At 53.2% G+C, this 21,894-nt stretch overlaps 9 protein-coding genes across 9 annotated transcripts; 5 read left to right on the plus strand and 4 right to left on the minus strand.

Annotated features, from left to right (window-relative positions):
• Nucleotides 1-3: 3 nt before the first annotated feature.
• Nucleotides 4-816, minus strand: LDX57_012280 (uncharacterized protein; the record flags this gene model as incomplete). Its single annotated transcript, XM_046094017.1, has 1 exon — nt 4-816. The coding sequence occupies one exon, from the start codon at nt 814-816 to the stop codon at nt 4-6; it is 813 nt and encodes a 270-aa protein (XP_045949996.1).
• Nucleotides 817-1,360: 544 nt separating this feature from the next.
• Nucleotides 1,361-2,164, minus strand: LDX57_012281 (uncharacterized protein; the record flags this gene model as incomplete). The annotated part of the gene is made up of 1 exon (XM_046094018.1): nt 1,361-2,164. The coding sequence occupies one exon, from the start codon at nt 2,162-2,164 to the stop codon at nt 1,361-1,363; it is 804 nt and encodes a 267-aa protein (XP_045949997.1).
• Nucleotides 2,165-2,657: 493 nt separating this feature from the next.
• On the minus strand, nt 2,658-4,446 carry LDX57_012282 (uncharacterized protein; the record flags this gene model as incomplete). The annotated part of the gene is made up of 3 exons (XM_046094019.1): nt 2,658-3,628; nt 3,681-3,867; nt 3,955-4,446. 3 exons carry the CDS (start codon nt 4,444-4,446, stop codon nt 2,658-2,660), a joined length of 1,650 nt encoding a protein of 549 aa, XP_045949998.1.
• Nucleotides 4,447-4,979: 533 nt separating this feature from the next.
• On the plus strand, nt 4,980-6,279 carry LDX57_012283 (cystathionine beta-lyase; the record flags this gene model as incomplete). The annotated part of the gene is made up of 2 exons (XM_046094020.1): nt 4,980-5,192; nt 5,245-6,279. The coding sequence occupies 2 exons, from the start codon at nt 4,980-4,982 to the stop codon at nt 6,277-6,279; spliced, it is 1,248 nt and encodes a 415-aa protein (XP_045949999.1).
• Nucleotides 6,280-7,053: 774 nt separating this feature from the next.
• snf21 (putative RSC complex subunit (Sth1)) lies at nt 7,054-11,656 on the plus strand (the record flags this gene model as incomplete). Its single annotated transcript, XM_046094021.1, has 4 exons — nt 7,054-7,119; nt 7,356-7,560; nt 7,628-11,361; nt 11,420-11,656. The coding sequence occupies 4 exons, from the start codon at nt 7,054-7,056 to the stop codon at nt 11,654-11,656; spliced, it is 4,242 nt and encodes a 1,413-aa protein (XP_045950000.1).
• A 1,260-nt stretch (nt 11,657-12,916) lies between these two features.
• On the plus strand, nt 12,917-14,073 carry yop1 (putative membrane biogenesis protein (Yop1); the record flags this gene model as incomplete). The annotated part of the gene is made up of 6 exons (XM_046094022.1): nt 12,917-12,970; nt 13,216-13,422; nt 13,528-13,536; nt 13,701-13,764; nt 13,832-13,889; nt 13,956-14,073. 6 exons carry the CDS (start codon nt 12,917-12,919, stop codon nt 14,071-14,073), a joined length of 510 nt encoding a protein of 169 aa, XP_045950001.1.
• Nucleotides 14,074-14,767: 694 nt separating this feature from the next.
• Nucleotides 14,768-15,669, minus strand: LDX57_012286 (autophagy-related protein 101; the record flags this gene model as incomplete). Its single annotated transcript, XM_046094023.1, has 3 exons — nt 14,768-14,955; nt 15,069-15,413; nt 15,591-15,669. 3 exons carry the CDS (start codon nt 15,667-15,669, stop codon nt 14,768-14,770), a joined length of 612 nt encoding a protein of 203 aa, XP_045950002.1.
• Nucleotides 15,670-16,573: 904 nt separating this feature from the next.
• On the plus strand, nt 16,574-18,370 carry PEX3 (peroxisomal biogenesis factor 3; the record flags this gene model as incomplete). Its single annotated transcript, XM_046094024.1, has 4 exons — nt 16,574-16,731; nt 16,815-17,167; nt 17,228-17,621; nt 17,680-18,370. The coding sequence occupies 4 exons, from the start codon at nt 16,574-16,576 to the stop codon at nt 18,368-18,370; spliced, it is 1,596 nt and encodes a 531-aa protein (XP_045950003.1).
• Nucleotides 18,371-19,790: 1,420 nt separating this feature from the next.
• On the plus strand, nt 19,791-21,783 carry TNA1_2 (putative MFS transporter; the record flags this gene model as incomplete). The annotated part of the gene is made up of 10 exons (XM_046094025.1): nt 19,791-19,803; nt 19,865-20,024; nt 20,092-20,252; nt 20,305-20,397; nt 20,454-20,483; nt 20,546-20,902; nt 20,957-21,010; nt 21,065-21,112; nt 21,163-21,480; nt 21,539-21,783. The coding sequence occupies 10 exons, from the start codon at nt 19,791-19,793 to the stop codon at nt 21,781-21,783; spliced, it is 1,479 nt and encodes a 492-aa protein (XP_045950004.1).
• Nucleotides 21,784-21,894: the final 111 nt, after the last annotated feature.

A 21,894-nucleotide genomic window follows, 5' to 3' on the forward strand; every position in this document is an offset into this window, starting at 1 on the left:
AACCTACCTCCTCCCCTCCAACCCTCCTCCAAACCCCTTCCTCCCCGCCATCCTCCCCCAATAATCAAACGTCGCCCCAACCACCCTCTCCTTCAACAAATAATCCCTCGCATCAACCGCCAACTCCCCCGGCACAGGGACCAGCTCCCCCAACACACTCGCCCGCAACTGCAACCCTGCAGCCCGTTCCAGGTAAACCGAGAGATACGTCGCCTCCTCAACGCTCACCCCCGCCGTCAACTGCCCATGATTCACCAGGATAATCGCCTTGCGGTCCGGCCCCAACGCCTCACTGATAATCACCCCCTCGTGGTCGGCGATCGGTAGACCGGGCCATTCCCCTAGGAATCCACAGTTGTCATAGAAGGGCGTCATATCCATCTGACACACCACCAGTGGCTGTTTCGCCGCCGCAAGCGCAGAGACGCTCGGGGAGTGCGTGTGCACTATACTCGACACATCGGGTCGCGCCGCATAGACCCATAAATGGAATCTCGTGGCGGGGTTCGCCATCCCCGTCCCGGCGACGGTGTTCAGGTCCGAGTCGACCTCGATGAAATCGTCCGGGGTGGCTTCGTCGAAGCCAATGCCGAAGCGGAGCGTCCAGTAGTATGTTTTGGGGCTCTCGTGAGAGGAAGGCGCGCGGGTGGAGCGTGCGGAGATCTGCCCTGCGAGGCCGGCTTCGCCTTCGTGGAGGGCGATTATGTGGCAGGCCTGCGTGAGGGTTTCTTTTAGGGAGCGGGTTTGGAGAGATAGGTGGGTGGCCATTTCTTGGGTGGCGCGGTCTTGGAAGTAGGTTTTTTCGCGGAGGGTCATTTTGTTGGTTTGTTTGTAGGATTTGTTGTATGTGTGTGAGTGAGTGTAAGAGAGAGAGAGAGAGAGAGAGAGAGAGCGAGAGTGAGGGAGTATACTGAAGTAAAAGGGAGATGGAGTCTGCATCTATATACTACCTATTCTATGGTAGACCAACGAGATCCTGTTCGGACAATGAGTCCATTGGTCATGGCACACGAAGGATCCCCGGGATTTGAAAGTGTGGATTGATCGATAATTGATTGATTGATTGTTGATTGCTCTAGAGAATTACACAAGGTGTGGATCATCGGATGGGATGGTTATTGGTAGACTCGGATCCTACGTGGATTGCTGATCAGGCACTGTGGAGGGGGCTTATTCTTGTCTTCTTTGTTGGTACGTGTACTTAGTCGGTGAAGGTTCTCTGGGGTAGACAGTCTATAGAGCAGAGTAGAGTATAGAATAGAAAGTACAGAAAAGTAACAAGTATGTAGTATCACCATGAAAAGAAGCATAGACTATCCTCCATTCTGAAATCTGTATACATCTCCACAGTCTAACCATCCTACAAATCCAACGGCTTCACCCCCTTCGTCTGCCGAAACCAATACTCAAAAGTCCCCTTCACCACATCCTCCCTCAGCAAATAATCCCTCGCCTCCCTCGCCAGCTCCCCATCCACCTCGACCAACGGCCCAAACACCCTCGCCAGGACCTGAATCCTCGCCGCCCGTTCCAACTTGACAGCCAGATACGTCGCCTCCTGCACCGACTTCCCCACCGTCAACATCCCATGATGTGCCAGCAGAATCGACCGTTTCCTCCCCAGCGCCTCCCGGATAATCACCCCTTCCTGGTCCGCAATCGGCAGACCCGGCCACTCGCCTAGAAAGGCACAGTCATCGTAAAACGGCGTCTGATCCATCTGCGTCACGATTAGGGGCTGGCGCGCCGCCACAAGAGGCGCTACCCAGGGGGAGTGCACGTGTACGATACTCTGCACGTCAGGACGAGCAGCGTAGATCCATAGATGGAATCGCGTGGCGGGGTTCGCCATCCCCTTGCGGTCTCCAACAGTGTTGAGGTCGCCATCTACCTCGATGAAATCCTCCGGTGTCGCCTCGTCCCAGCCTAGCCCGTATCGCAACGTCCAGTATATGCCTGCGCCGCGAGATGACCGCGCCGTGATCTGTCCTGCTAGTCCGGCGTCTTCTTGTTTGTGGGCGATCAGGCGGCATGCGCAGGCTAGTGTTTCTGGGACGCTGCGCGAGGGAAAGGTGAAGTTTGCTTGCGTTTCGGCGGCGGCGCGTTGGGCGAAGTAGGTTTTTGGACGGAGGGTTGAGCTTGAGGGGGGGATTGAGTTGGACATGGTTTTGTTTGCTCTTTATTTTATTTTTTTTTTCTGGAGAGAGAGGGTGGACAGGAAGAAGGAACTAAGAAAGGTATCGATTCGGTGGTGTAGATTTAGTGTACAGTCCAAATCGCGGGGTCGACCTGAATTAAATCACGATATCTCGCTAGCTAAAACTACCTGACATGTCATACTACTCCGCACTCTACTTCAGACTCGGATACTAGGCTGATTCGTTCGGCTTTCAAACCCTCGGACGCTCATCTTATTGGTCTTGATGCTCCCTCGAGCGGGGGTGGAAAGACTATGAGGCGTGGTAAAGAGGATGGAATAGCGAGGAGTAAGTGGATGGGTATAGGAAGAGAGTCACAGTGCATTGCTAATGTACAGTTCTACTCTGAACTTCTGTAAGTATTGTGATAATGTAAGACCATGGAACAACGGCAAACCCCTTGTCTAAACCTACTCACCCCTCTGTAGATCTAAGTCATCTCTGTCTCGCAATAGCTTACTACCACAAAAAATTCAGCTTTCGCCATCCCTTCTTAACCGGCAGAGGAGACGGCTCTTCCTGATCCGCAATGTCAATCAACGATCGGATCGGTATCTCCTCCAACCGAATAAGCCTCGTCTTCTTCACCCACTTATGCCCGGCATACAGCAGCAGCACGAACGGCGCGTTAGCGTACGCCGACACAAACGTCCTTGTGTCCCATGAATTCTTCAAAAATGCCGGCCATCCCGAGGTCAGCAGAATCAGAGAAAAGAAGACGAGACACAGCCATGCAAAGTACGGCTGAAACGGGGCCCGGTAGGGGAGCTGTGCCCGAGGAATCCCCTGCTTGCGACACCCGTAGTAGAACCGCAGATAGGTCAGCGTGATGACGATCCAGTTCACCAGGATCGCTATGGACAAGAGATCCTGTAGCCAAGTGAAGACCTCCGCCGCACCGCTCGACGTCGTCATGTACCCGAGGGCCATGAAGACGGCAAAGAGCAGCACCGCGACGTAGGGGATGCCGAAGCGGTTCAGTCGGAGGAAGATGCGCGGCGCGTGCCCGTACTTGGCCAGCCCGAACAGATATCGTACGTAGGTCATGTACCCGGCGTTGCCTGAGGACCAGGCCGACGTTACCACGACCGCATTGATGAAGTGCGGCACGCCCTGGATGCCCGCGAGGTTGGCCGCGATGACGAACGGGGAGGCTGCGGTGCCGGAGTCGCCGAGAAGACGATCGTTGTTGGACGGGACCAGCATGCCGATCAGGAAGATCGTGATCACGTAGAAGATCACGATCCGCCAGAACGTCTTTTTGGCTGCCTTGGGGATGGCCTCGCGGGCGTTTTTCGTCTCCGCCGCCGCCAGCGCCACGTTGTCTACTCCTGAATATGCGTAAATGGCGTTGGTGAAGGCGGACCAAAACCCTAGGAACCGTCCTAGAGATCCTTCGATGTCTAAGTATTGGACAAATGGGCCTGGATCTGATTACTGTTAGATAGGACGGGTGACAACGGGCGACAAAAGAACACTTACTATGCCAGTACTTGAAACCGATGACCTCCCCTTGAGGCGCACCGCCAGAGATAATGACAATAGCCATGATATTGACCATAAAAATCAGGATAATCTTGAGAATGGCAAATCCAAACTCGAGCTCGCCGTAGAACCCGATGAAAAGACAGTTGCAAAGGGCCATTAACAGGCCAAACACTGTAATCCACTGAGATGGAGGGTTAGCGTTTCCAAGTCAGGACACGAGAGAGAGAGAGAGAGAGAGGAAGGGAGGGAGGGAGGGAGGGGGGCATACGATTGCACTGTTCAGATCAGTCCAGAACTGCATCAATACAGACGCAGCGACGATCTCCGTGGGAATAAATATAAGCCCCTTGTACACCAGGTTCCAGCCATTGGCAAAAGACAGTGAAGGGTCGACAAACAGCTGAGCATAGCGCACAATGCCTCCGGAAATAGGAACCAGGGCGGCCATTTCGGCCATGCTGAACACTACCCCAGCGGCCAGCCCCCCGGTCATGCTGAAGCTGAGCAGCGCCCCCAGAGGCCCCGAGATGGCAAGCGCCCGACCAGATCCAAGAAAGAGACCCGTGCCAATGGCGCCCGCGAGGGCAATCATTTGAATATGGCGGCTCTTCAGCCCCTGCTTCATCTCCGACCTCTCGGAGAAGTCCACCGCACCGTCGCCTTGCCCTACGTCTTTGGACGGGCCATTGGGGTCGGCGGCCTCGACATGGAGGACATGGGGCTCTTCGACCGCGCGGGGATCGAAATCTTTAGGGGACATAATGCCGTGGAGACAGTCAAACCTTGGGTTTATTCTTGGGGATTTTCCCTAGCAGCGTGGGAGAATTCTGACCCTATATACCAAACCCCGGAGGATTGGTTAGGGTTCAGAAAACAGACCCCAACGTGGGGAAGGAAACATGGAGAAGAACCCACCTCAACCCCCCGGTCATGACGGCCAGCCAAGGGAGGCGACAGGCCATGGGTGATTCGGCTAGAATCGTAGGAAGCTGGGGAAGTGGACTACCCACGATGGATCGTGATAGTACAGAACACTGTGGGGAAGTATAGCTCTCGGATCGATATCTCACTGGCCATCTCGGCATACCCGGAGATCGGGATTCGGAACAGACGATCCCTCTTTCTGGACTGGAGTATTTAAACGAGATCTTTTCAAGAGCTAGCGACTCCCTCGTAGTGACTCTGACTTTGACCTTGATCCTGACCCCGCAATTTACTGACGGAGACGCTTCACAAAGAAGTTGATCGCGTAGCCCACCTTTTATCTAACATACTTCCTCCTTTCCTGTCAAGATGGGCTCGAATCAAGACGGCAATGATGGCAAGTTCATCCTCACGAGGGAGCTTCTCGACGAGGCTCTTCCCAAGTTCGCCATTGCCACCAAGGCAGTCCATGCCGACGATTTCTCTAGCACCCACAAGGCTATTGCCCCGTGCATGCACACTGCGGTTAACTTCCGGTATCATCGCGATCCAGATACTCTGAAGCCGCATGAAAATACTGATGTAGGCACCATTGCAAAGTCTTGCTGTGCTTCTTGGCTGACGTTCATTGTAGCCCGCCAACCCCCAAGATTCCCATATTTATGCCAGATACACAGCGCCTAACACGACCCGCTTCGAGAAAGTTCTCCGGGAGATCTTTGGTGGCCGAGTGATTTCATACTCGTGCGGGTTGGCCGCCTTCCACGGCATCATGTGTCTTCTCAGGCCGAAGCGTATCTTTATTACCGAGGGTTATCACGGCGTCCATCGGGGCATCCGACTAATGGAGCGCCTGATCGGCGTCCAGAAGCTCACCCTCGAAGACCTGGATCAGCTGGAGGCCGGCGACATTGTCCACGTCGAGACGCCGCTGAACCCTACCGGCACAGCGCGCAATCTCGAGTACTACGCCGACAAGGCACATGCCAAGGGCGCCTATCTGGTGGTCGACTCGACCTTCGCGCCGCCGCCGCTCCAAAACCCTCTAAACCAAGGTGCGGATCTGGTCATGCATAGCGGAACGAAGTATATCGGCGGCCATTCCGATATGCTCTGCGGTCTCCTCGTGGTCCCGCAGCATCGGGTGGACGAGGGCTGGGACGGGACGCTGATCGAAGACCGCCGTACCTACGGGTCCATCATGGGTAATATGGAGAGCTGGCTGGGACTGCGGTCGCTGCGCACCCTCGATCTGCGGGTCGGTAAGCAGTCTGCCACGGCCACGGAGCTCGTCAGCTGGCTCAGCACCGAGCTACAAAAGCCGGACTCTGTCATTGCCAGAACCATTGAGAAGGTGGAGCACGCGTCGATCCAGCATGATGCTCTCAAGCAGGGCTGGTTGCAGAAGCAGATGCCAGGCGGTTACGGACCCGTCTTTTCTCTCTGGACCAAGAAGGCCGAGATCGCTCAGAGACTTCCCAGTAGGCTGTACGTTTTCCAACACGCGACCAGCCTCGGGGGGGTCGAGAGCTTGATGGAGTGGCGGGCCATGAGCGATGAGGGACGGGATCCCCGAGTTCTGCGCGTGAGTTGTGGGGTGGAGGATGTGAACGATATGAAGACGGATATTCAACAGGCGTTGGAATCGATGATTCGAGATTTTCCGTAGTTGTTAGATCATGTATGCGAGGTAATCAAATCCATAAGAGGAGTGGTTATGCACGTGAATAAGTGGACCTGACTCATCCAACCGGAATGATCCGCCAAGACCCGTGCACGGGCCGCTGAGTCAGCTTCTCACGTGCCCTCCCGCACCGAAATCTTTCCTTTCCCATCGTCTCGCAGACTTTCGCCTTCTCTCGCCGCCTGCCTTCCTCCCTTCCCGTCAGTCACCGACAGGCTGAGCACAGCCAGTTTCCCCGACCAGCACGGAAACGTCGCGAAAGTCCCGTCCCCTCCATCTCCATCTCATCCATCCCCATCCTTTCCACGCGCCGTTTTTCTGCGCATCCCCTCCGTTTGGGGCCCTTCCCACTCCCCTTCGCGCTCGCGTTGGCTCCCCTTCTTTTCCCTTCCCTTCCCTTCCCACCCACCCCCGTCCTTTCTGTTTGCCGCCTACCGCCCTGTCTCGTTCTCTCTCCCCCGACCCGGCTCAAAACATCACGAAACCTTTCGCCAAGGTCCAGATACAGGCCGCTACCTGTCGCATCCTTCGACATTAGATCTCCCCTGTCCCCTTCACGTCCTTAATTTAGCGCGCTTTTGTCGCTTGACAGGCGCGACCGGTCATTCATTGTCACCACCTTCACTTTTTTACGTGTTTCTCGGCCAAGTCGCGGTCTCCTGTCGCATTTTACCTCCACCTGGGGCGTGTAAGAACTCTTTGCTTATGCTTCAAGCAACCACGCGCTAGAGAATGGCTTCCCTCCAGTCAGCTCCCAACATGGCCGCTGGAAACATGAGCCTGCCGCCGAATCTGACGCAGCAGCATATTCAAGAGGTTTTTCAGGTACGATACCGGCGTCTATTCCTGGACTCTTCCTTCACGCACGTTTCGCCTTTCAATTTTTTTTTTTACTTTCTCTTTGCTTTCCCATAATATATGTTAATATTATATTCTCTTACCTCTTTCTCTCTCGTGCCCTTCTCTCCTGCCCTTCCACGCCGAGTCTTCCTTTGATTGCCCTCTTGGACTTTTTTTTTCACGTCACTACAGGACCGCGTGTTAACCCTTTTATCCCATAGAAATACAAGCAGATGCAAGAGCAAGGCGTCCGTCATGACGACCCCGAATACCTAAAAGCTCATAACCTCCTCTCTGCCGTCCAAAGACAGCAAGTCTTCCACAAGCAACGACAAATCGCGCAGCAGCAGCAGCTTCAAGCACAGCAACGTCAGCAGCAGTTGAATGGCGCGACTCCTGACTCTGTCTCCGCAAATGGTGTCAATGGTAAGACCATCACTTCCTCTTTGTCGCGTATCAATTGGAACTCTGATCTAAACGCGTGTACCTACAGGTCGAAGCAACTCCATCTCTTCCGGCGTCGGCCCCGCGCAGGATGCCACTCCCGCAACTGCGAGTGGTCAGCAACAACCCCCGGGACAGTCCGCTCCCCAGAAGGGCGTTCCGGTTCCGGGTGGTGGCTTCACGGCCGAGCAACTTGCGACGCTGCGAAATCAGATCTTAGCTTTCAAGATGCTTTCCAAGAACCTTCCTTTACCAGCTCGTGTTCAGCAGCAGCTGTTCGCTGCTAAGAAGCAACAGACACCCGCCCCACCCGATAACATTGCGGCTGCCGAGACTGTTCTGGACGGTGTGAGCCGCGATAAATCTGAACAGCCCACAAGTGCCACCGAGGACGCTCCTCAGACTAAAGACTTTTATGAAAGCTTCCAGTCGCCGTACGAATCGATCTCTAAAACAATCAGCTTCACCGATCACGCTTCCCGCGTCAACCGCGCACGCATTCCCGCTCTGATGCCGCCTGGAGTCGACCTGGACCAGGTGCGCGAGGAGAGGGAGGTGATTCTGTACAACAAAATCAATGCGCGCAAAGCGGAGCTCGCCGAACTGCCTGCCAATGTTGGCGTGTGGAATTCTAGCCAAGGCGATACCGCGACTGGTGACGATTCCTTGAAGTTGAAAGCTCTGATCGAATACAAGATGCTCAACTTGCTACCAAAGCAAAGGCTCTTCCGCAAGCAGATTCAGAATGAGATGTTCCATTTCGATAATCTTGGCATGACTGCAAATCGCTCGAACCATCGCCGAATGAAGAAGCAGTCCCTGCGGGAAGCTCGGATCACCGAGAAACTAGAGAAGCAACAGCGTGATGCTCGCGAGACGCGCGAGAAGCGGAAGCAATACGATCAACTTCAAGCGATCCTCAACCACGGCTTGGAACTTCAGAACGCCGCCAACCAGCAGCGTACCCGTATGCAGAAGTTGGGTCGCATGATGCTTCAGCATCACCAGCACATGGAGCGTGAGGAGCAGAAACGTGTCGAGCGTACTGCCAAGCAGCGTCTCCAGGCTCTTAAGGCCAACGATGAAGAGACATACATGAAGCTTTTGGGACAAGCCAAGGATTCCCGTATCTCTCATCTGTTGAAGCAGACCGACAACTTCCTTCACCAGCTTGCGGCGTCGGTTAGAGAGCAGCAGCGCAGCCTTGCCGAACGCTATGGCGAGGATGACCATTTCTATGAAGAGGAGGAAGAAGAGCTTGCTACAGCCTCTGGCAGTGACGAAGAAGGCGATGGAAGACGTAAGATTGACTATTACGCCGTGGCTCACCGTATCAAGGAGGAGATCACTGAGCAGCCAAGCATCCTTGTGGGTGGCCAGCTCAAGGAGTACCAGATGAGAGGTTTGCAGTGGATGATTTCGCTATATAACAACAACCTCAACGGTATCCTGGCCGATGAGATGGGTCTGGGTAAGACGATTCAGACCATCAGTTTGATCACCTACATAATCGAAAAGAAGAAGAACAATGGCCCGTTCCTGGTTATTGTGCCTCTCAGTACTCTCACCAACTGGAACCTGGAGTTCGAGAAGTGGGCCCCGGCTGTCTCAAGGATTGTCTACAAGGGTCCTCCGAATGCGCGTAAGCAGCAGCAACAGGCCATCCGGTGGGGCAACTTCCAGGTTCTTCTCACCACCTACGAATACATCATCAAGGATCGGCCAATTCTGAGCAAGGTCAAGTGGACCCACATGATTGTCGATGAGGGTCACCGTATGAAAAACACTCAGTCCAAGCTGAGCAGCACTCTGTCGACGTACTACACCAGTCGGTACCGTCTTATCTTGACCGGTACCCCTCTGCAGAACAACCTTCCCGAACTGTGGGCGCTTCTGAACTTCGTTCTGCCCAACATTTTCAAATCGGTCAAGTCGTTTGACGAGTGGTTCAACACTCCCTTTGCCAACACCGGTGGTCAGGACCGCATGGAGCTGTCCGAAGAAGAACAGCTCCTGGTTATTCGTCGTCTGCACAAGGTTCTCCGTCCCTTCTTGCTTAGACGTCTCAAAAAGGATGTCGAAAAAGATCTGCCCGATAAGCAAGAGCGTGTCATCAAATGTCGCTTCTCTGCCTTGCAAGCCAAGCTATACCGTCAACTTGTTACACACAACAAGATGGCTGTCAGTGATGGCAAGGGCGGTAAGACCGGAATGCGTGGTCTTAGTAACATGCTGATGCAGCTGCGGAAACTGTGCAACCATCCCTTTGTGTTCGAACCCGTCGAGGATCAGATGAACCCAACCCGCGGGACCAACGACCTTATCTGGCGTACTGCCGGTAAATTCGAGCTGTTGGACCGTATTCTACCCAAATTCCGGGCCACTGGTCACCGTGTCTTGATGTTCTTCCAAATGACTCAAATCATGAACATCATGGAAGATTTCTTGCGTCTTCGTGGATTGAAATACCTTCGTTTGGACGGTTCCACTAAGTCCGACGATCGTTCCGATCTCTTGAAACTCTTCAACGCCCCCGATTCGGAGTACTTCTGTTTCCTGCTTTCGACTCGTGCGGGTGGTTTAGGTCTCAACCTTCAGTCTGCCGACACGGTCATTATCTTTGATTCTGACTGGAACCCTCACCAGGACTTGCAAGCACAGGACCGTGCTCATCGTATCGGTCAGAAGAATGAAGTGCGCATCCTGCGTTTGATCAGTTCCAACTCTGTGGAAGAAAAGATTCTTGAGCGCGCCCAGTTCAAGCTTGATATGGACGGCAAGGTCATCCAGGCCGGAAAGTTCGACAACAAGTCCACCAACGAGGAACGAGACGCTTTATTGCGGACGCTTCTCGAGTCTGCCGAAGCGGCCGATCAGATCGGCGAGCAGGAGGAGATGGATGACGACGACCTCAACGATATCATGGCTCGGTCTGACGAGGAATTGACTGTTTTCCAGCGTCTAGATAAGGAACGGCCTTCGAAGGACCACTATGGTCCGGGGCATCCACTCCCCCGTCTGATGGCGGAAAGCGAACTGCCGGATATCTACGTCGCGGAAGACAATCCCGTTACGGAGGAGGTTGAGGTCGATATCGGTGGTCGCGGAGCTCGTGAGCGCAAGATCACGCGCTACGATGATGGTCTCACCGAAGAGCAATGGCTTATGGCTGTGGACGCCGACGATGATACCATCGAAGATGCTATTGCTCGAAAGGAAGCTAGAGTTGAACGCCGTCGTGTCAACAAGGAGAAGCGCGGACGAAAGTCTGGAGGCCCCGAATCCTCACCCGAGCCATCGCGGGAGAGCTCCGAGACGCCCCAGCCCAAGAAACGGCGTCGCGGTCCCGCACCCAAGCGCAAGGCGGAGGAGGTCGTGGAAGAAACGCCGCAGCCGAAGCGCAAGAGGGGCAGGCAGGCCAAGCCCGTCGAGACATTGAGCCCGGAGGATCGTGCTATTCTCAACCGGATAGTCAACCACGTTTACCAGACCCTGATGGACATGGAGCAAGAGCTACCGGCGGATTCTTCGGATAGCGAGGATGGCCCTGTTACTCGATCCATCATTGAGCCTTTCATGAAGCCCCCGCCCAAGTCGCAATATCCCGACTACTACATGATCATCCAAAATCCCATCGCCATGGAAATGATTCGAAAGAAAATCAACCGGGATGAGTATCAGAACCTGAGAGATTTCCGGAACGACATTCGTCTCCTCTGCCAGAATGCCCGGACGTACAATGAAGACGGCAGCATCCTCTTTCAGGATGCCAATGATATTGAGGTAAAGTCAACCCCAGCCCCGGTAATTACCATATAGATCATTCACTGATTGCGAGCAGGCTAAATGCATTTCCGAGCTGAGAAAGGAGACCGAGGGTCACCCGCAGTTCGCTAATTTCGACGACTCGAGCTCGCCGGCTGGTAACGATCAGTCTACCGCGGCCGTGTCTGGGGCCGAGACCCCAAGTGCAGCAACGCCCGGACAGCCCAAGTTGAAACTCACGTTCAACAGTAGCAACCGAGACAGCGCTGGTGCCAACGGGACGCCTGGCCCTGGAACGAACGACGACGAGTAACGCAGCTTCTTATCAATTGTGGAAACACGACGGCTCCATTGTCCATTGTTTTTCTTTTCTCTTGTGTTTTTACGGAGCCAGGTACACTTTATTTCCTTTCTGAACCTCATGTTTTACTGTCCCGATCTTCTTGACGTGTACTCCCCCGATTTTGTTGATCTCTTTTCCATTTGTTTCTACTTTGGTGGACTGGCGTTTGTATGAATTGGTGGTTGGCGGTGGATGATGGCTGATGGCGCATTTGCTCTGTTCCACCAGACGAGCGAGTTGCCTTTACTTCATTTTCTCTAAACTTCTTTGTGTGTTTATGTATCTCCCTCTGTCTCTTCCCTTCCAGTCCTATCTCTCTCCTTCACGTGGGCGCATGATCTCCTTGATTGCAAAGCCCAGTTGGGGCTGGGGAAGACGAGATTGGCTGTAATTGATTGGATTTTTTTCTACACTGCCATTGTGTCTGGACGCACATTTCATCGAGTTCGTTTTCGTCTGCATAATACAGGGTCTGTTGGCTGGGAGGGTGATGACAGCCAGGCAGAAGAAATTCGACTACTCATACATAGTTAGAGATGGCGAATGATGATCATAATTTAACCCTGCGCGAAGTGATGCATCTTAGAATCTACATCTACTGGAGCAGTCAGATTGACCGACTGCCAGGTACAGAGATAGGTCTGTAGATACTCCCTTAGACCTCAGCTACTGGATACCTCAGATACTTCCAGATACCTGCAGATACCTGCACCGGGAGAAATGCACAAGTTACCGTTTGATTGCGAATCGGTGACAGGACCATACCAGAGGTGATTGGTATTTCCGGTAATACCTTGGATTACCCAGGTACCTCCTGTATGTATAATACTCTAAAGTACGAAATAGGTACTATGTGAGTAGATACTAGATATTGATGGAAGTTTCTACCAGGTTTCCCACCACAAACGCCGTCAATAGACCAGGGAGGCCCTGATATAGATAACCAAGAAGTATGACCAGCAAACCAGCAACAATGGGAGAAACGATGGAATGTGTCGTAAGCGCCCGGCCTTGTTCCATACGTCACCGGTCTCGCTCGACGTCATGACCAGCCACGTGACCACCCGTCGGCGTCGCTCTGAATCTCAGCTTTGGTTTTAAGTTCCCATTCATCCCAATCCCCCTTCCGTCCACCATCCACCCTCTTCCCTTTCCCACCCACCACCCCCAAACACCCCCGTCTATCTCTCCAACTTGCTTCGCTAGCAATTCTACAATTCCATATCAACAATGGCTACTTTCCAGGATCGTGCCCAGCACGCCATAGCGCAGCTTGACAAGGAGGTAAGTTTGTGTGTGCGTGATTTTTTCTTACCAGCCAGGCCCCGAGAGACCGGTTCTGGGGATCGAATGCACGGGGAATCCCTACACCAAGAACATATTCAAAATTGATTCCAGCATCGTGATTCGATTCTCCAGATCAAGTGATCTCAGGAAGTGGTTTTCGTGTGTTTTTTTCTAGTTTATTTTGCGAGGGAAAATGGCTCTCTTAGCAAAGCGCTTACACCCATGTTTTTCCTCTTGTCTAGCTGTCCAAGTACCCCGTCCTCAACAACCTGGAGCGTCAGACCTCCGTCCCTAAGGTCTACGTGATCCTCGGCCTGGTCGGCATCTACTTCTTCCTCGTTTTCTTCAACATCGCCGGCGAGTTCCTGGTTAACCTGGCTGGTTTCATCATCCCTGCCTACTACTCTTTGAACGCTCTGTTCACCGCCGGAACTGCGGATGACACGCAGGTGAGTTTTTTCCCACATGAGAAAAAGAAAACGTTCTTTATCGCCCTGATGACTGGGGTGTGTGCTTGATTATGGATTGCTGACTGGGTTTTGTTCTCGTTACAGTGGTTGACGGTATGTTCCTCGTGATTACCCGCCCTTCTTATCTGGCCCTTTGGCCATCTTTCTCCGCTTCGGCTGGCTTAGCTCCCTTTCCTGCCCCGAGCACGTGATGCCTTGCCGCCCCGGGAATCCCAGCCAAGAATCCCCTCATGTTCTGACATGTGAATTCTGAATAGTACTGGGTTGTCTACGCCCTCTTCACCGTCGTTGAGAGTGCTATTAGCGCGCCCTACTGGTTCCGTAAGTGTTCTAGACGCGAGTTCCCAAAAGAGTAATGATCATTTAGCTAATGCCGACCTTCTATCAGCCTTCTACTACATCTTCAAGTTTGCCCTGGTCCTCTGGATGGCTCTTCCCCAGACCAAGTGAGCCGCTCCTGTCGCCTTATCGGATGAACGATCTTGCTAACAAGTTTTCTTTCTCCCCTGCAGCGGTGCCCAGGTTGTCTTCCACTCTTTCCTCCAGCCTGTGCTGGGCCGCTTCTTCAACGCTGGCAACACCTCCGCCAACCTTCGGGCCCAGGCGGCCGATGCCACCAAGACCCAGTAAATAGGATGACCTTTCGTTAATGCATGGTCTCGGCGACGGGCTTTGTCTGCCGTCGAACCATGAGCTAAACTGGGTCATTTTGCTTTCTGGTCAAAAAGACGACCTCACGAAGCTATGGAACTTCGTTGATGCCAGCGGACGGATGTGAAGACTTTGTGGTCAAACTGAGCGATTTTGGAACCATTTTTTTATTTGGTTTTTCTTTTCTCTCTATCTCGTGTTTTGTCATGATTGGTTCAGTAGAATTGTATGTGATGTGCGGAGGGGGGAGGAAATGATAAAGAACACAGCCCAGCGGTTGCTGTTCTGTGGAGATATGTGGGTATAGCTGTATCTGATGCGATGATGCCTCTTGGTAATTGAAGCACATTTGATAGCGTTTCCACCTGGATCTTCTCTTGCTTTCTTGGTCCGCTTGTGTCCCTAACACAAATAAAGAGGATCGTCTCGGAGACCCTCATGTAACCTTCTGACAGGATAATAATAACTACCCGGAAGCACAGGCCACGGCAAGCTTTAGCTTTCCGAGAAGCGGGGGAGGTGAACGGACGGATCAACAGACGGTGGGAAACGACGACGGTCTTAGACCTATTCGAACAACATGCGAGACCGTAGAGGCACGCACCCGAATGTTGCGGTGATGCCCAAGCAAGTCCCGGTCATTCACTCGATGTAAGTGCTTCAGCCCGCATCATCAGTACAGGCCAAAGCGATTTTGCCAGCCATCCGTCCGAGGGTTCAGCACGATGCGGTAGGGAAAGGGGTTAGCGTCGCTGGTGGTGATGGGGGGGATATGATCCTTATCCCGGTTCACGACGGTGAGGATCTTCAGCGCGGCCTTCTGGAGCATGTTCTCCATCGCCTTGCGTACCTTGGCGCGTTCTGCATGCGTTGGCGCGTTAGTTCGGGGGTCCGTGATATGCAAGCATCGTCCATTCATATCCAGTGAATAGAGACCGGAGCTGATGACGCTATTCTGATACATAGGAACATACCTGATTCTGTCCGCGGAGTGGCGATCGTCACGTCCAGGTTCCACACTTCCCAACATACCTCTTCCTCTCCTTTTCCTGCCAGTCCACCGAACCACATCCCCGAGCGTCGGCGCTTTTTCTCGTAGAACTCGACGGCGATGCGGCCGCGTACACCTCCATTACCGCCACCGTCAAGGGCGCTGGTTGTGGAAGACGAGTGCTGACGCACCAAGGAGCTGATCCGGGAGTCGATCAGGGTTTCGAGGTCGACGTCGTTGATGGCGGGGAGGGTGAAGTCCAGCACGTCGAATGTAGTCGGTCGGATGGAGGGGAAATAGCGGTGGAAGAAGATCAGGTTCAAAACACCTTTGACGTTGAAGATATTGTTAGTTAGTCACTTGTTTCAATCGAGGGGTAAACTGGAACAAACTACGTCACGGGCGGGACCAAGTACAAAGGGGGCGAAAGAAATGAAGAATGAATGAATGACGACGGACTGCCAACGGAGAAGTTGGGGAAACGAGTCCATATAAATATATATACCTTTTAGCACGTCTCGGACGGTGGTGGTATCCGCAAAGATCTCCAGAAAGTACTCCGGAGGGGTTCTGCGGGGCTCCATGGTGACGGGGAAACGGTTCGTTAAAGCAAGATGAATCACGGCGAGAATCCAGACGTTCTATGATCCTTCCTTTCGATTCTGAAGTCGTAGAAGGTGGACTGAAAAGAGCCTTTGGCCGAAAGACTCAAGTCGACTGACGGAGAAGGCAAAAGAACCCCTGAGGATGTTCAGAGAGGGGGAAGGAGGCGCCAGGTAGGTATGAAGCTGTGGGGGTTCCTTGCAAATGGATGGGGGGAAAGGGCATATACTCCGATCCGGAGATGGGCGATGTCGGCTGGCTGCTGGAGGCTAGATGGACGTCATCGGTAGAGTAACCACGAAGTTCGTCATGGAGGAGGATGCATGATTTCTGGGAAGAAGCTGAGTTGATCTCTCGTAATCTCCAGGAAGAAAGAAAGAAAGAAAGAAAGAAAAAGTCAGTTGATCGGAGCCCCTCGCCAGAGTCATCCGTCTCGTATCGGTACCGTTCTGTATGTATGGATGTACATACATACCTATACAGATGTAGAGGTACTGGATGTACCCTCAGGTACCGGGGTGTACCTGAGTCTCCTTGGAGGCCCTTTGATCGAAAGATATGCACAGAGAGACCGATCGAGTTACAAAATCCCGGAGTAAATGTCCTCAAATACCCTCGTCAGCCCATGCCATCGCCGGGGTTCGATGACGATCCTCATTCACGTTGGCCGCAGTTATCAAGTTTAGCCGAGGCCGCCTCAGCTCCATCCTTCCCCGACCGTGACCTGTCGTTTCTACTCTCCTCCATTTTCTCTCTTCGTTACTTTTTATCTCCTGTTCTATTTTCCTCCTTTCTGTCTCCCTCCTAACAAGAACCGTATAATGACCCTCGCGCTCGCCTCGCCCTCTCGGAAGATTATCGCCTGATCCCCTTCCCTGCTCCACCATGATCGGTGCTACGAGGCGCTGGTTCCGGCGCAATCGCAAGGGCCTTGCGATCGGGGCTGGCGTGATCGGAGCCGGGTACCTCGTGGGACAATACGTGTTGAACAAGATCTCCGAAGCGCGAGAGCGTATGAGCAGTGATCGAATTGCCCGAGAGAAGTCGGTCGCTTCCTTCTTTCGCTTGTCTTTCCTTGCCTTGTTCTCCGTGTTTGGACGACCAACGCTGACTTTGATCCATCCAGTCTACGACGGCGCTTCGAACAGAATCAGACCGATTGTACCTACACCATCCTCGCCCTCTTGCCGACCGCCGCCGAGGACATCCTAGAGGCCCTTCCCGTAGAAGATCTGACCAAGAAGCTACAGAAGAAACGCGCGGAGAGGCTGGCTCGCCTCAACGGTGGCGAAGGGACCTCGTCGGATCTCAGCTCGGTGGCTCCCAGTCTACCCGAGGAGGACGGACGCAGTTTATCCAGTTTTCAAAGTGACGGCTTTCTTCGCGCCAGTCAACTGGGGGAATCAACCCTCGAAGGAGATGGTTCGCCGCGGCCGAAGCGGAACAAGACCCAGCTCTGGAAGGAGGTGAAGATCACCTGTACGTGATATCCCTAGCCCGTTCTCACAAGGTTCCATAAAACTCATGATCGTACCGCAGCTATCACTAGATCATTCACACTCATCTACACCCTGTCCCTCCTGACCGTCTTCACCCGAATTCAACTCAACCTTCTCGGCCGCCGGAACTACCTCTCCAGCGTGATCTCCTTGGCGAACCCCGCGAGCACGTCGACGATCCGACTGGAAAATCATGACGACGACGACCTGACCCAAACCTTGGGGAATGATTTTGAAACCAATCGGAGATATCTCGCCTTCAGCTGGTGGCTCCTGCACCGGGGCTGGAAGGACTTGATGGGCGAGGTGCAAGAGGCCGTCAAGGAGGTGTTTGGCTCGCTGAATCCCCGAGAGGATATTTCGCTGGCCAAACTATCTGAATTGACCCTGCAGATTCGGAAGAAATTGGAGGGCCACACGGAGGCGGATAGAAAGTAGATGCTCCTTTTCTGTTGTTGATTGATGGCTAGATTTCTGACCGCGCTATTTCAGGAACCGAAAATGGCTGTCATACTTGCTTCCTCCCCCCGAAGAAGAAGAGAGGCTGCTAGAGGAGTCCGGCGTCTTGGGGGTCACGGAGCCGTCGACCGCCCAAACGGCGACTACGCTTCGACATCTCTTGGATGAGACGGCCGACCTGATCGAATCGCCCAACTTCACCCGCGTCTTGATGCACCTCAACAACGAGGGTTTCGAGACTCTGATCCAGCAGTGCACGGCCGACGCGTTCAAGGCGTCACCCAACCAGCCCGAAACGGCACCGCAGTCGTTCACGTCCGTTGCCACGGTGGTTCCCGTGGCCGACAGCTCAGAGCCCAAGACGAAGCTGGCCAACGTGCTGGCCGTGATGGCCCGACAGGCCCATGTAATTGGCAACGGCACCACGCCTCCCAATCTCTATCTGGCTGCTATGGAACAGAACGTTCGCGAGTTGGAAGCGTTCGCGGCCGTGATCTACAGCTCGAACTTTGATTTTGAATTGCTTGGACCCGAGTCCAAAATTCACCCTATAGAGAAAGAGATCAGTGGCTCTGACACGGTTTTTATTGAGAGGGATGATGCCAGTCCGATTACCGGAGTTGAAATCCTGGAAGAGTCATCGACCGTCCAAGTCGGCGAAGATTCAACGTTCGAGACGGCGTGGGGAAAAGCCTCGAGTGGACCACCCACGGAGGCTAGTTGATAGTTAGAGAGGGATGCGTCCTTCCTCGTACAAAGCGCGATTATTTATTCTCGGGCTCATATTCCGAGTCTCTATTCTTTGGATGTTGTTTGTTTCCCAGTCTGATTTTCAAGGGTCTGCATATTATCGGTGTTCTGCCACTGAAGAGGCCGGGGAAAGGAAGTAGACGAGTGTATGATAAGCCAAATGCACACACATATTATGACAAGAACGAGCTTATCGCCGGTGCAAGGCCTTGCACAAATTACGAGAGCCCGTTCATAATGACTGACAGGGCAATGTAACCTCGGACTTAGGGGCCTCGGCACTGACCCGGGGAGCTCCACCGAAGAGCCGAACTCGGTGCTGGCAGTGGGTCCGGACCGCAGATTGCTGATTCATATTTATACGAGGTAGGGCAGGTGCTGACCATGATAAGCGTAATGCAAGACAACTGCCTCCAGGTAATGAACAGGGAGTCCTTGTTGCGGATATATGCAGTAGCATCCGTTGGTATCCGGAGGGATCTAGATCAGCCACGACGAGGTCATTGGAGATATACTCCGTCGTTATGCGAAGAAAGTAGGAACGATTGCTAAGCATGGGATTGCCGTTTTCGGTAAGCCCAGTCCGGGCAGGTGACCTGCGATCTGCGGGGGCTTATGTCAGCAGTCCGCCAATTTGCGGGGAAGCCCAAAGGGGAAAGTCGCTGTGGGAATTTGGTTCTTGGTGCATTGGCATAAACTTATGTCGAAAAGAAGATATGAAAAGTACGGGAACATAGAAGATAGGTACAGAAACTACTCTGTATGGAATTTATGGAACAAGAAAAAAATCAGTCTCCTGCACGTCCTTCCCAGTCTCCCACAGACTATCACTATCACCCACTCATTAAACTTCCGATCGACACGCTGGAGCCCCGAAAGCCCAATCCAGGCCGAGATCGGGGCCACCGGAACCTCCGCCGGTGCTTGCCTCGACTTTGCGTCGCTTCGATCCGTGGACCCCGACTTGTCCTTCATCCTTCCCATTGGACTTTGCGCTCTTGGGTTTAGTGTCGGCTCTGTGGCTCCCCCCCGATATTCATGGCTTCGACCATGACTGTGGTCATCCTGTTGACCAGGGAAGCTATTGGTGATCTTCGCCTGGTGGAGTCCTTTTATGGCTGATTCTTCGGCTGTCTCTCTGACTCTTCCCCTCTCGTCAGGGCTATATATTTGTTTTTTGTTGCGCCATTGGGGGTTTTTCCTTTTTTATCTTTCTTCTCCTTTATTCTGTTCTTTTGCTCCGTTCCGCTGATTTGTCGTTTCTTGTGCGTGACGTATCACTGCGCACGGCTGAATAATTTCCATCTTGTCCAACTCCTTGCTTCCGTTGTCTTGTTATATCATTTTTACCCCCCAGTCATCAAGAATTTACGCGGAGAAAGCTTGCGCCCAGAATGGGGACTTCAGGTTTGTCACAACACCAGTTACAAACCACTCGCGGTGCTAATTTGCGCAATTGCGCAACTAGAGAAGATGGGGTTTTCGGACGACAAAGAGGGCGAAGTGCAGACGCAGTCGCCCGAACTCCCCCCTCTGACCAACACCACGGAGCGCCGACTCATGGCCAAGATCGACTGGCACATCATCCCATGCTTGTGTGTGATGTACCTGCTTGCTTTCCTGGACCGGTACGTATCTCGCGCGCATTCCCGATCGCGATATACAGACCAATTGACCCGGCATTGTCATCAATAGAGTGAACATCAGTAATGCGGCGGTCCTTGGGCTGCGCGAGGACCTGAACATCGTCGACGGAATGAAATATAACACGGCATTGACCATTTTCTTCGTCCCATACGTTATCTTCGAGATCCCATCCAACATCTTGCTGAAGAAGTGGAAGCCTCATGTGTGGTGTACGTTTATGATATCTGGAAGACGATCGCGTGAGCTAACGGGTGGTCCAAGTGTCGATGTGTATGTTCTTGTTCGGCCTGGTGATGATCTGCCAGGGCTTGGTGTCTAATTGGGGAGGTCTGATGACAACCCGTTGGTTCCTCGGTATGCGACACTCGTATTCTGTCCCATTGCGATATATCGGCTAATGTGTTTTCTAGGAATGTTCGAAACGGGCATGTTCCCCGGATGTACGTGTTGACCCTCTTCCACTCCGCGATCGATCGATCGAATAATAACCGACTATATACAGGCTTCTACCTGCTGGGAATGTGGTACAAGCGCAGCGAGGCGCAAAAGCGATTCAGTTTCTTCTTCAGCTCCACGACCCTCGCCGGCGCGTTCGGTGGCTTGCTGGCCAGTGGACTGGGTAAAATGGATGGAATCCGGGGGTACAGTGGCTGGCGGTGGGTTTTCATCATCGAAGGCCTTCTCACCTGCGTTGTCTCCTTCATCTGGTTCTTTGTCATCCCCGACTTTCCCGAGGATGTCAAATGGCTTACTGAGGAGGAGAGAGAGTTCATCCGGGCGAAGCTGGCGCAGGACACCGGAGGTGCTGCGCATGACGCGAAGATTGGCTGGCGCGAAGTTCTGGACGTCTTCAAGGACTGTGAGTGTTCGCGAGGATCGCAAGTCACTAGCATGGGTTCTAACGAGGATGCAGACAAGATCTTCATCGGCGGTCTTATGTATTTCGGTCAAATTGTCACGGCATACGGTCGGTTTCCGTGTTCCTGTGGACATGCAAGATCTCGATGCTAACAAAATGCAGGATACGCCTACTTCGCGCCGAGTATCATCAAGACCTACGGCTACGATGGTATGTAGATGCCTGCACCGATTGTCTTGCACCGACTAATCCGCCCTTAGCTATCATGACCCAGTTATACTCAATCCCACCGTGGGCGGCCGCATGGGGCTTTTCCATGGTGATCGCTGTGCTTTCGGACAGAACCGGGCATCGTTTTGCGTTTACTATAGGACCCATGTTGATTGCCATGGCCGGATTTGGTATCTTGCTGAATGTGCACGGAGAAGAGAATCGCAGCGTCCAGTACGGCGCCTTGTTCTTAGTTACCAGCGGCTGCTACAGTGCGATGCCGGTGATAGTGTGCTGGTTCGCCATGAACCTAGGCGGCCATCGCCGACGAAGCATCGGAACTGCATGGCAAGTGGGTTTTGGAAACAGTAAGTGATGCTTCTCGTGACCTGTCCGCCATACACGATACTAACGGGAGCCCCACAGTCGGCGGCATCATTTCGACATTTGCATTCCTCGAGAAGGATGCGCCGGAGTATAGACCGGGCTTCGCCATCAGTGTAGCCTTCCTCTGCTTTTCGGCCGCCTGCTGCATTGCCTACTTCGCAGCGGTCTGGTATGACAACCACCGGCGCGACCAGGCGGCGGCCAATGGCACTGTACCGGAGTACAGTCAGGAGGAGCGAGATCTCCTGGGCGACATGGCGCCCAGCTATCGGTATGCATACTGAGGAGAATCCACGGAGAGTACCAATTTCCTATTTTCTATAATGACCACACAGAAGGTGTGTAGAATTAGGGCAGATGATTATGCGACGATGAATGATAGTAGTCTATAGATC

Source organism: Aspergillus melleus (assembly GCF_016097325.1).
Source record: "Aspergillus melleus strain CBS 546.65 chromosome Unknown contig8, whole genome shotgun sequence".
In the NCBI taxonomy this organism is placed as follows: Eukaryota; Fungi; Ascomycota; class Eurotiomycetes; order Eurotiales; family Aspergillaceae; genus Aspergillus; species Aspergillus melleus.